Genomic DNA, 12,566 nt, shown 5'->3' with positions numbered 1-12,566 from the left:
TAAAGAAATGCGCTCTACTTCATTTGTTTTTCCCATGGCACTCAGAACACAAAGAAACAATAAGTAAATACTTGCTAAATGAAACACAAAGTCCTTTCCCACTATATCTCAGGGTATACATAGATCCCTGGCCTAAAAGTCTGAAAGCCTGATGGTCATACAACTTGAAGAGGACAGTTGATCCTCTCAGTACATTCCCATCTGAAAATGTCAATAGTGTGACCCCTACTACCTCAACCCTCTATATTTTCCTTCAACACCATGGCAAAGAATGAAAAGGTACCATCAATTACTGTTGACAAAACATTGAGAGTGCAGCATAAAAATAACAACTTACAATGATTCCATCCAGTCCCGGCAGTCCAGGATCCCCCTAAGAAAGAGACAAAGAAAGGAAGACACTGATGAGAAGCTTGGGTATTTCATAAACTACCGATCTAAGATTCATGGGGATAAAAACACATCGCTGAAGCTTGAACCTCCTTTTGTCAAGGTGTTGAGTTTTAACTGCTGCATGAATTGGACATATTCAACCATTTGCTTTTTTTTTTCTAAGAAAACCTCGTCTCTAGAAGACAAACATTATAGCTTTGGTTGAATAAGATTTCTTATTTTACATGGTTTAATTAATTTTCACCTTTGCTAGAGACTTATCAATTAGAAACTGCTTCTGCAGACTAGTGATTTTTCTTCTCTTTTTGGAGGAAAGTAAAGCTATATTTCCGTGTGCCTTCATCCCCAAAGAATCTGTGCCCATTTGTATACTATGAAAATCAGACATTTCAAGGGAGAAGCAACAGAGCATACAGCTTCTGATTACATTTTAATTACTTTGCAGCATCTAAGTCACTGTATGAATCTGTAATATAGCCACTTTTGGGGAAATGGTTGTGTTCTGCTGAATCCACAATCTCTTTTCAATTAAAATAATTTAATCTGTGTTTGTTAAGACAGTGGCCACACTTTGGCACCCAAAGTCTTACCCCACCTGGCATATGGTAAAAAATCAGCTCTCTGTAGTATGGAAAAATCCATTTTCTGGTATGCCATCTATAGCCCAGAACCCAAGCCATGTACTTTTTTTTGTTCTCCAGGCTCCCTTCTCCCTTACTACCTTCCAAAGTTATCTGCAATGTCCCTGGTTCTGGGAACAAATGGAAGACAGAAAGGTGCCATCAGTTAGCTGGTAGTTTGATGCATCTTCCCCCTCAGATGGGCACACAGATTCTCATCTGCACCAGGGCAATGATGGTCTCCCTTCCTACTCAGTGAGGGAATACAATAAATCATTTACTGATGTCCCACAATATACCAAGAGTTCAGAAGGTTCTTGTCAACTCTGGGAAGAGATGGAAGTTTTTAGTGGTTGCAGAGCTAATGGGCAATCTGTGCAGACAGCCAGGGACTCAACTAGGGTGATGGGCTAGTGTGCAGGGTAGAGAAGGAAGGGTCTGTATCCTTGGCTGGTGGCTATGTAGAAGTGAGCAGAGACATACATGGCTTCAGACCAAGGTATGCGGACATCAAGGATTCAAGAGTAGACAAAAGATAACTGCCTCCAGGAAATGTTTTAGCTTGTCAAAGAAAATGATACCCATGCAAACTGTTTGTTTATCTGTCTCTTATTTTTGGTGTAAAGCATAACAGGCAACTATCTTTGACAGATAGCTGGAAACACTTCTGTCAATGTTTCCACCACAAAAAGCTCCAGATCATTTTAAATCCAGCTTGATCTGCTCTTTAAATAAAGACACAGATGCCACTTCTGGAACTGCTGCTATTAGAAGTGGGGCCCATTCCTGGGGAACTTAGCCTGCAGCCTACTCAACTTTATGCCTTAGAGGTACTTACGTTCATTCCTTTGAGACCACCTTGGGCAAGGGCAGGTTCCCCTTTAGAGCCTTTCTGACCAGGGAGCCCCTAAGTAAAATAATAAGAAAAAGTGTGTAAAAGAAATGCACACACATAATAGTTTTGTTAATAGTATGATATGGTTGAATAAAGGATGGTATAGCAAGAGCCTGAAATTATGGGGCTTATTGTATGGCAGAATTGACTATGCTAAGGGGAAAAGCATATTGCCTGAACAGGTGCTGTGTCTCATGGTTGTATGCCCACTCCTCCACCCTCCAACTCAGAGGTCTGGGAAGGGATGGGAGTTAGAAAATAAAATATTTTGCATCTGTTCAGAGCGCTGAATCTGAATCTCCATGAACAATGCACATGTCATTTTTATATCTATAGTTCATCTGCTCAACTCCTCACAGGTATAAGTCACTAACAGGGCCTTGGACTAGGCCAGAGTTCAGGAAACTTTTCCTGTAAAGAGCCAGATAGTAAATCATTTAGGCTTTTTGGGTCACATCTGGTCTCTGTCCCATATTCTTCTTCTTTTTAAATTTTTCAGCAATCTTTTAAATTAGTTAAAACAGGCCACAAGCTGAGGGCTGTAGGAGCCATAGATTTCTGACCCCTGGTCTCGGAGCTATCTACAAACCCTGTTCCATTCTTTGTTGCTACCACATAGCTTCAATATCTTTCTATGAGGCTGGGGTGTCCTATTGTTAACTTGGGGAAAAATTCAAAGTATTCCCAACCCCTATCTTTCAACCAGATTTTTTTTTGCTGCCTCAGTGGCAGATGCTGGCTAAGACTTCTAGATACTGTTTTCCTGGGGGAATATCAATGTCCTTACACCTAAAGGAGAGTCAGGATTAGTATTGGGGGTAGGCTAAGCTTTGGGGGCTGATGTGTGGATTAAATGATGAATTCCTTGGGCTCAGGGATGGTAGGTGTAATAAAAGAACAATGTGGTCCCAGAAGTGTGAACCAGTTTCTTTCTTAACACTGCCTGCTTTCCCCTTGTTCTTGTGGCCACTAGTTTCATCAGAGAAGTTTCAAAGAAGCCGAATGAATGGAGGTCAGCTACGGATTCAGCAGGGGGTAAGGTTCAGCTTAGTAAAATAATGCCCTGCCTCCTACTTAAGTTTGAGGTGGGGGTTAGGGCCATAATAGATTAGGTTTCTACTCTTGTCCTTTGTCTGCCAGGGGATGTTTATTGCCTCAGTATTTCTTCTCTTCCTCTTGGGGGCAGCATCTCATTGCTTTGCAGGATTAATATTCTCTTTACAAGGTGGTATTCGGGTCTTCTTCCCTGTTGCCATGGCAATATTTGAGGCCTTTGTGACTCTACACAGCTCAGTCTACTTAGGAACACATCTTTCTCCTACCCCTCTGCAGCATTTCGGTTTGGTCCTTCGATGCCAAAATCCTTTATGCCAATCTCGGGTTTGTACTCTGTCTGCCTGCCTGACTGACTTTAGCACACGTATACCCAAGGTCTTGTCCTTGAAGGCAGTGGTGCTGCTTTTCAACAAAGCACAAATTAATTCATGCAGCTATGAAATCTAACTGATAGTGTAATTTCTAGCTAAATAGTCTCACATCAGTACTCTCATTAACCTAGACTGTTTCAAGTGAGGTTAAGAATGGGCTTAAATATGTTATTGTTCTCTTTCCAGTCACACGTAAAAGCAAATTTGCAAAGGCATGGTATCCACTAGAGATTCTTTAGATCCAATATCTAAGCTGTATCTGGATGATGGAAATAAATAAAAATGGTGACACCAGGATCCAATAAACACTGTATTAATTTCATAACCAAGTGTTATTGTGGAAGGCAGCCAACCACTACCAGTATAGAGTAGGGTTCTCCACCTTTGCACTTTTGACATTTTGGTCTGGATAATTTTTTGAGGGAGGCAGTCTCCTGTGCACTGTAGGATGTTCAGCAGCATCCCTGGCCTCTTCCCACTAGATCCCAGGAGTATAACCCAGTTGAGACAACCAAAAATGTCTCTAAAAATCGCCAAATAGTCCCTAGGGGGTGGAATCATGCCTGTTTAAGAACCTCCAGGGTAGACCAGGCTTGCTAAGTCCCATGAGTTCTTGCTAAGTCCCATGCGTGGTTCCATGAGGCCACATAAGCTTTCCAAGTAAAGTATTTTCCATTATTTCCTGGTGTGGGAATATGTCAAATAGCCCAAGTATGTACCTTGCTCTGAAATTTGCTACAGTCTTTTAATGATTTTGCCAACTCTAAAAGCATCTTTGAAAAAAATATTCGAAGTAGCTAGCATGTGTACAACCACCTGCAACCGGTGTTTCTTTTTTAGACATTTAATATTGTTAATATTTACTCCAAAGATAGACTCTTTAATTAGACAAAGGGTTGCAGTGGCTTCCCCACAAATGCTTAATGAGGTCTCCAGAGAAACAGAAAAAGGGCACACTTGGAGAAAAGCAAAGCCATATGACATGATATGCAAAGATTTGGCCCCCTACTGGTGGTCCAAGAAGCCCAGGGTAGCCATCAGGGCCTGGAAATCCGACAGTTCCTTGAGTTCCATTGCAGCCATCCAGGCCAGGTGGGCCTCTAGGCCCTAGCTGTCCAGGGTGGCCCTGTTCAAACAGAAAGCAGAGGTACATGTCAATGACTTCAATATGCTCCACAATGAGAGAAGCCAAATATGCTGACAAATTTATGGCTCCAGTTCCTTGTCTACTCCCTTAACCCCATCATGTATGTTCTCATCTTTCTTTTACACTAAGGTATATATAGCTCATGACAGCTCAGTGTTACCGCTCCCAAAAGTATTGATGCTTTAATAGAATCCAAACTGAAACCAAAGGGATCAAGAATGAACAGATGGGATGCCCAAATGGCTGCAATTCAACTTCCCAGTTTACTAAGATGTGCAAAGTTGGGGCTTAGCGGCTTGGCAGCTGAACTGTAACCAATAGGGAATCATTCCATGGGAATTCCTTGGACCAGACTGTAATGTGAGCAGCCTGGCATGGCTTTCTTTATTGGAAGCTCTGCGTGGGAAACAGCACTGGATTTTGGTCAACAGGAAGGGGCAGTTTCCACAGTATCTTTTCCTCTGGGATTCTTGTCCTATGAAGGCTGCTAGGTCAAAAATAACCCAGCCCCCACGATGCTTTCAATCTCATTTTCTTATCATCACATGTCAGGCTATGGCTTTGGATAGGGAACTGTATCTTCTACCCTTCCCCATACTCACTACTATGGCTATTGCTTTGCTGGAAAGTTAGTAACCATTCTCAGATAGTTGGTCTGAGTTCGATTCTTTTCCAGAGTTGGAGTCTCTTGGTGTATAGAGTCTAGCTTTTGGTATTGTAATGTAACTTTCCTTTTTTTTCATATGAGCAGGCACCAAGAATTGAACCCAGATCTTTGGCTTGGCAGGTGAGAACTCTGCCTGCTGAGCCACCGTGGCCCATCCGTAATATAACTTTTTAAATCTATCAAAGGCAGGGGGTGTTTTAGGTCTGGAGCAAGCTCATGAATGACCAGAATTCTAAATTGGTCAGCGAAAGGTGGTCACCCCCTCCCCTTTTATTTCTCATTTCTTTTTCTTTGATTTTTCATTTTGAGATGCTTTAAAACTTACAGGACAGTTACAAAAAATAAAAACATAACCTTATCTCTCCAGTTACCCAGGTCCACCAATTTTAACATTTTGCCACATTTGCTATATCATTCTAGCTATCATTCATCTATCTATTTCCTGCTCCTTGAACACTTAAAACTGTCAATTACATATCCTAAGTGAAAGGATATTCACTTATGTAACCACCATAAGTGCAGTTATCAAGTTCAAGAAATTTAACTTTGATATAAAGCTTACATCTCCCAAACAGAAACCGATACCTCTTATGAATTAACTCCCCATTTCTCCACCCCCCTCTGGCCACCTGTACGTTAATTTTTGCATCTAAGAGCTTGCATATTCTTCACTGTATTCTTTGTAGTTACTACGGGGCTTAAATTTAACATCCTAAATCTATAACAATTTCATTTGCTTTGTTACCAACTTTACTTCAATAGTATACATAAACTACATTCCTACAGCCCTCCATACCCCCACTTTACGTAGTCCTTGTCACAAATTCCATGTTTATACATTATGAGTGATATCACTATACTTTAAACTGAGGCATCTGTTCCTTCAGTTTGTATACAGCTAGTGTTATGACAGACCTTTTCTTGATTGACAGGCACTAAGAAAAAGAAAACACCTTTCCCAGTCTTTGCAGATTGACCTGTGTAATTGTTGTCCTTCAGGATTTATCCGTACAGTCATCTTAGACAATAGCTCCAGGCCAAAGTATAGGGACCTCCCTGTTTCTTTCTGTACATGTTTCTTGTCTTGGGCATATGTGTGGCCCTATGAATGCCCCCACTTCTAAAAGTCCCCTCTTCTCTAGGAAATAGTTTCTTCACAGTCCTGGGCACTACACTGTAGATCCTGCAGCCAGTAACTTCTTGCCTCAGGCAGCACAAATTGACTGCTCTCCACAGCATTCTGTAGAGATTCCATGAACTGCCTTCTACACACAGGACGAGTTCTAGACAGTGAGTTCCTCAGGTTACCGACAGACAGGTTGAGCCAGACATACATCCTTCCAATATGTGCACAGGGATTACTTTTATCACTCGAGAACCAAACCAGATATCCACACTGAGAGGGTGGGCTGGCTTCTTGATGAACCAGTGAAGAGTGGGAGAGGGGCCAATCAGGGTGCCAGGTGATCCTACCACTTTTAAGTGGTCTTTTTCTTAATTTATTGCTTGGCCTGTGTGGTGCTTTGGAACTGTATGTACTCACAGAAAATCACGCTCCTAAAATTAATCCATTCCTGTGGATGTGGGCATATTGTAAGTATGATCTTTTGATGAGGCCACTTCAGTTGAGGTGTAACCCACCTCATTCAGGATGGGGCTTAATCCTATTACTGGATTCTTTTTTAAATGGGATGAATACACACAGAGAGAGAAAATCATGGAAGCAAGAAGGTTAAAGTAAGGAAACACAGAAGGAAAGAGAGTGACCAGCCTCTTGCTATGTGGCAGAGAACCCAAGAATTCAGCGGTCTTCACAAAGAAAGCATTACCTTTATGATGCTTTCTTTGGACATTTTCAGGGCCTCAAACTGTAAGCTATTAAACTTCCATTGTTAAAAGTCAACCCGTTTCATAGTATCTGCTTTGAGCAGCCTAGCAAACTAAAACAGCCTGTTACTACATTCCTTTTTTTTTTTTTTTTTTTTTTTGTAGGAACTTTGATAAAAAGGTTTCCGTCAGTTCTTGCTGGTTGTTCAGTTCCCATGGCGGGAGGGAGTCCTAAAGATTCTCATTTTATCATCATGATTCAGAACCCCTTCCTCTTTTATGAAGTCTGGAATATATATTTAATTATTTGGGGGAGAAATGCCATGTGTTCAGAAAATAACTTTTCAATTTACGAGAGAAAACAACCTTTTGTCAAATTCTTATTCAGAATATGCTCCATAGAATTCCGTTTTATTTTCATTATTATTATAGTTGTGGGAGATAGATTGTTAACACAAAGGCCTGAGTCCAGGTTGCTGGACTCATGGGATGCTGAGTCCCGAGGAGTTGTTGATAAACTTGTCTTGGGAATTAACTTGTTGAATTCTGTGCCTCAGGTGCTAATTTTTAGTTGCACTGGGCAAACAGGAAGCTAACTAGAGTCATCATCTTTTTATTATCACCTGACATTGTTATTCTTGCTTGCCCTGAAGATCCACACCCTATTTTTCCCAAGTTCTGTTTCCTGGGGTGTGCCCTTTTTGGACTTTACCATCCAGACTCCCTTACCATCAGTTTCCCAGTTTTATTTGGCTCTTGGGAGACAGAGAGGAGTTTGGAGAGCAGGAGGAGAAAGAGCACAGGACATTTACTTCCCTCATATCCTCCTGTATGGCTCTATTTCTGGCAATGGCTACACTGTTTTACAGCCTCCGCTCCTGTTGAGCTATTTATTTTACATGACTCCAGGTTTCAGTGGTTCCAGAATTACAATTCTGTCCTTGAACCTTCAGGCCTAAGCTTCATCATCCCTTGTTGGTTCCTTTAATTCTGCCCACATCTTTGTAAATATGCTCTTTGTTTAATTCTGTTCAGTTAAATATGCTGAGTGTAATGCCAGCTTCCAGCTGGGATCCTGATCATCACTTGAAAATATCCCAGCAAAACCTGCCAGGGGTTAACTAGAGATTATCTTTCAGATTGGTGACAGGTAATTTAAGGCAACACAACAGGCTGGCTCCATACCAGGGATCTCCTTTGCTCCTGAGAACTTGATGCTGTTTTGTTCCAACACCTTTGCCCAGACTCTCACCCTCTGGTGCACACATTTAAAAAAATATATATTTTTATTGACAAATCTTCACACACATACATGTCATACATGGTATACAATCGTTGGTTTACAATATCATCACATAGCTGTGTATTCATCACTATGATCATTTTTTATAATATTTGCATCATTCCAGAAAAAGAAAAAAGAAAAAACTCATACATCCCATACCCCTTACCCCTCCTGCTCATTGAACACTACTATTTCCATCTACCCAATTTATATTACCCCTTATCCCCCAATTATTTACTTATTTTTGTCCATTTTTTTTATTCATCTGTCCATCCCCTGGATAAAAGGAGCATCAGACACAAAGTTTTCACAATCACATAGTAACATTTAAAAGTTATATGTTTATACAATCCTCTTCAAGGGTGCACGGGGGTTCAGTGGTAGAATGCTCACTTTCCATGCGGGAGACCTGGGTTCGAGTCTCAAACCATGCACACACAAACCTCTGCCCCCCCAAAAAGAAAAAAAAAACTCCACAAGTTATACAACCTTTTTCAAGAATCAAGGCTACTGGAATACAGCTCTACATCTTCAGGCACTTCCCTCCACCTTCTCCAACATACCTTAACTAGAAAGGTGATAGCTATATAATGCATAAGCATAACCTCCGGGATAACTTCTCAACTCTGTTTGAAATCTCTCAGCCACTGACACTTTGTTTTGTGTCATTTCTCTTTTCCCCCTTTTGGTCAAGAAGGCTTTCTCAATCCCTTGATGTGGGTTCCAGCTCATCCTGGGAGTCTTGTCCCATGTTGCCAGGGAGATTTACACCCCTATGAGTTATGTCCCACATAGTAAGGAGTGCAGTGAATTCACCTGTCAAGTTGGCTTAGAGAGAGAGGCCACATCTGAGCAAGAGAAGAGGTTCTTTAGGGGTGACTCTTAAGCCTAATTGTAAGTAAGCTTAGCTTATCCTTTGCAAGAATAAATTTCATAGGGGTGAACTCCAAGATTGAGGGCTCAGCCTATTGATTTGGTTGTCCCCACTGCTTGTGATAATATCAGGAATTCCCCAGATGGAGAAGTTGAATATTTCCTCCTTTCTCCCCATCTCCCAAGGGTACTTTGCAAGTACTTCTTTATGCACTGTCTAAATCACTCTGGGATTTATCTGGGCATCACACTAACCAGGACAAACCAGCAAAATCCCATGCCCTATTCAAGATTCCCTGTACTTATGGTGTTCAACTAAACTGACCATACAAGTTAAACTAGGAAATGTACTACCCCAAATATAAATTTTGTACCAAATAAACATCTCTCCCTTTGGTCTCACACAAAAGGTGAAGTTTTAAAATATGAACCATATCATCCTTTACCCTGTATTCTGATCTACCCCAGTCCTATGCAGATTTGCTTCATTCATAACTCTACTCAAAGTCTGAACCCCTTTTCAACTTTTAAACAGTTCCTGTATGGGGTCCTGCTGACTTTCATAGCTTCAGAGCTTTAGATCTGAGTCAGATATGCGACTGTTTACTCTTTCTTACCTTCACTGAACTTTCTGAAGTTAATCTCTGATCTGTGGTTTATATTTGAAAGTCCTTTCTTGTCTAGCTGACATCATGTATTGGGGGAGAGTGCCAGCCAGACTTGAGCTCTAATCTCAGCTTGAACCTCAGTTTTCTCATCTGAAAACTGGTGGTGAATAGTACTCATAGGGTGGTTGTCAATGTTAAAATGAATAATACATACCTCATTGGGTTATTGTTAAAATTAAATTGGACTGAATTTACTAAGTAGGACCACATGATAAATAGTCTTTCAGGCAAGTCAGTAAGAAGCCACAGGACTGCACTTTACTTCCTCTTAACTCTCAGTACCACAGCATTTCTGGCACGTTGCCCTTTCTGGCCACAGCTAATGATTTCATGTATGCATGTGTCAGCTCTTCGAAAGAGTAGAGCACTGGTTCTATATAGTTACAAGGGACTGAGTATACAGACTAGGGGGATCCACTATAGTTCAGGAAAGCAATGTTCCTCAGAACCAAGCTTTCAATGGAAAAATTTCCATTTGGTGAGTGTTATTTGTTCACATCGAAGATATAAATCTATTGTGTTCATTTAGAAGTCTCTAGTCAGAGTCTTGTTTGAGATTGGCTCCATGGGAAAAGCTAAACATACAATGCAAATAGCAATTTAAAACCCCTGCTCCCAATTTATTTGTTTATTTGATAAACATACATTTCTTGAGTGCCAACAACCACAACTCACAGTTCTGATATCACTAAAGCCACAACTCTAACATTCCTAGTCTATGTTGTTCTGATGTTAAATATTTTGATGAACGGATGTTTGTTCACGCTCTCAGATGGTTGCTATGCCCCTTAATGCAAAGACCTACATTATCATGAAACGAGTACTTGCCCACTCATGTTGAAACTGTCTCCATGATAGAAAAAAATGAAGTTTTGGAAACCAAAACAGTGAAACATCTGTTAATAATATTATTATTAAGAATAATCTGCCAATAACGGGAGGGGAACCATATCTGCGCAGTGATCCAGTTTAGTAAGATATGTGGGGGAAGCTGTTGGTTTTAACCAAATTGCTTAATAAGTGCTGCTGAAAGTTGCACAAAATTAGTGTGAGTGGGCCTAGTGTGTCTGTGTTTTTCTGTCTGAGGGAGTCCGGCCAGTCTAGCAATTGTTGCTTGTACAGGAATGAGATGTTAGAGACAGTTCCCCAAATATTTTTGGAGTTCCTACTATATGCTGAGTTCAGCTCTGGGGGCTCTGGCAACTCTGATAGGAAGAGGAGACATCAGCTGTGTTTTCATGGAGCTAGATAAGATAAGACTGTCACACAAGACAATCACTGAAATCCTTGAGGCCCTAGGAAAGCAGGAGATAGGTTTGCGGTGCACACACCAAGAGCTCCTGAATGATTAGAGATAAAAGAGAGGTAAACATTAAACAAAAGGTGCTCAATAAATACTTCTTAAATAGCTAGAAGTAAGGGAAGGAAGGGGAGAAAAGAATTTCAAGGAGAAGTTTGGAACCTGAAGCTATAGCAATCAAAAGAAAATACAAAGGACATTTGGTCAAGGGGAGGGTAAAGGGGCTGGGGACTTCTATGAGGAGCAGCAAGATCATTTGTAGTAGTCTGGCCAGCTGCAATTCATTCTCCTAAGCAATGAAACCCCAAAGAGATGTGATCAATTTCTACTAGCGCTAGTGCTCCCTTGGCCACAATTTGGAGGCAGATGTATCAAGCCAGACTCTGAGGCATGTTCCAGCTCAGAATTGGAAATGGCCTATGCCTGACAGGATTCACTTTCCTCCAGCTCCCTTTAAAAAGGGACAGCAGGGATTGTGAAGGTAGTTCAATAGTAGAATTCTCGCTTGCAATGTGGGAGACCAGCTTCCATTCCTGGTCCAAGCACTTCCCAAAAAACAAACACGCAAACAAAGAAAGAAAAAGCAAACAAACAAAAATTCAACAAATGATGCTGCAATAATGGGGTACTCACATGGAAAAAGAATGAAATGTAACACCCACCATACAGCAAAAAAAAAAAAGGGGGGGGGGTACGACAGGAAGGAGGATAGCTTGCTAGCTTCCTCACCCATTGGCTCCCAAAAGGTACATACTCTGAGTTGAAAATCTGGCTAAAGTGTCCATAGGAACACAGCCATAAGCAAGTGCTAAGGGATGTTATAAAACAACAGTCAGCACCATCCTCTTATTTACCCACTGGCCAACTTTTTGGCATTTGGCAAATAATGCAATTGAATAAAATGCAGAAATATGATGGCCTATTTCTTGATACATATAACAAATATAAGTTAAATGAGTCTTTATTCTCTAAATCCACAAATGTTTACAAGATCTGGGAAGAAAATAGGTCAGAAGGTAACGTCTTTGAGGGCAGAGCATTATGCTTCTTCTTTATCCCTATAAGAGTACTAGCACATAGCAGGTACTCAAGAAATACCTACACATTGACATAAAGAGATCTGGACCCCCTTTCCTGATACTAGATGATGATGTAGTATAACACAGGAAGCTCTTGTGTCTAGGGTTTACCAAACTGTGCTTTGATAGGACTACATAAATAACTCTCCAGAGGATTTCAGAAGCATACGAGCAGGCTCTAGCACCTCCCATTCAAAAGGGTATCTCCACTTTTTTACAGTTCATATGCTGAGCTTATATGCTGGTTTGAAATCATTACGTACCCCCAGAAAAGCTATGTTCTTTTTCCTAATCCAGTCATGTGGGGGCAGACCTATTATTTGGGTGGGATCTTTTTTATTAAGTTCTTTCCATGGAGATGTGACCCACCTAACTTTGGGCAGGA

At 40.9% G+C, this 12,566-nt stretch overlaps 1 protein-coding gene across 1 annotated transcript in view; it reads right to left on the bottom strand.

Moving 5' to 3' along the window:
- COL4A6 (collagen type IV alpha 6 chain) overlaps positions 1–12,566 on the bottom strand; it is a 411,951-nt gene that overhangs the window by 57,670 nt on the left and 341,715 nt on the right. Inside the window, exons 6-8 of the mRNA XM_077146587.1 lie at positions 4,345–4,461; positions 1,852–1,920; positions 338–373 (exon numbers count right to left, since the gene is read on the bottom strand). Of these exons, the coding sequence (XP_077002702.1) occupies positions 338–373; positions 1,852–1,920; positions 4,345–4,461 (222 nt within the window). The remainder of the gene's footprint in view (positions 1–337; positions 374–1,851; positions 1,921–4,344; positions 4,462–12,566) is intronic.

This window comes from Tamandua tetradactyla, chromosome X (assembly GCF_023851605.1).
Source record: "Tamandua tetradactyla isolate mTamTet1 chromosome X, mTamTet1.pri, whole genome shotgun sequence".
Lineage (NCBI taxonomy): Eukaryota > Metazoa > Chordata > Mammalia > Pilosa > Myrmecophagidae > Tamandua > Tamandua tetradactyla.
The sequence above is the reverse complement of the archived record's forward strand: the minus strand, read 5'-3'. Positions and strand labels throughout refer to the sequence as shown.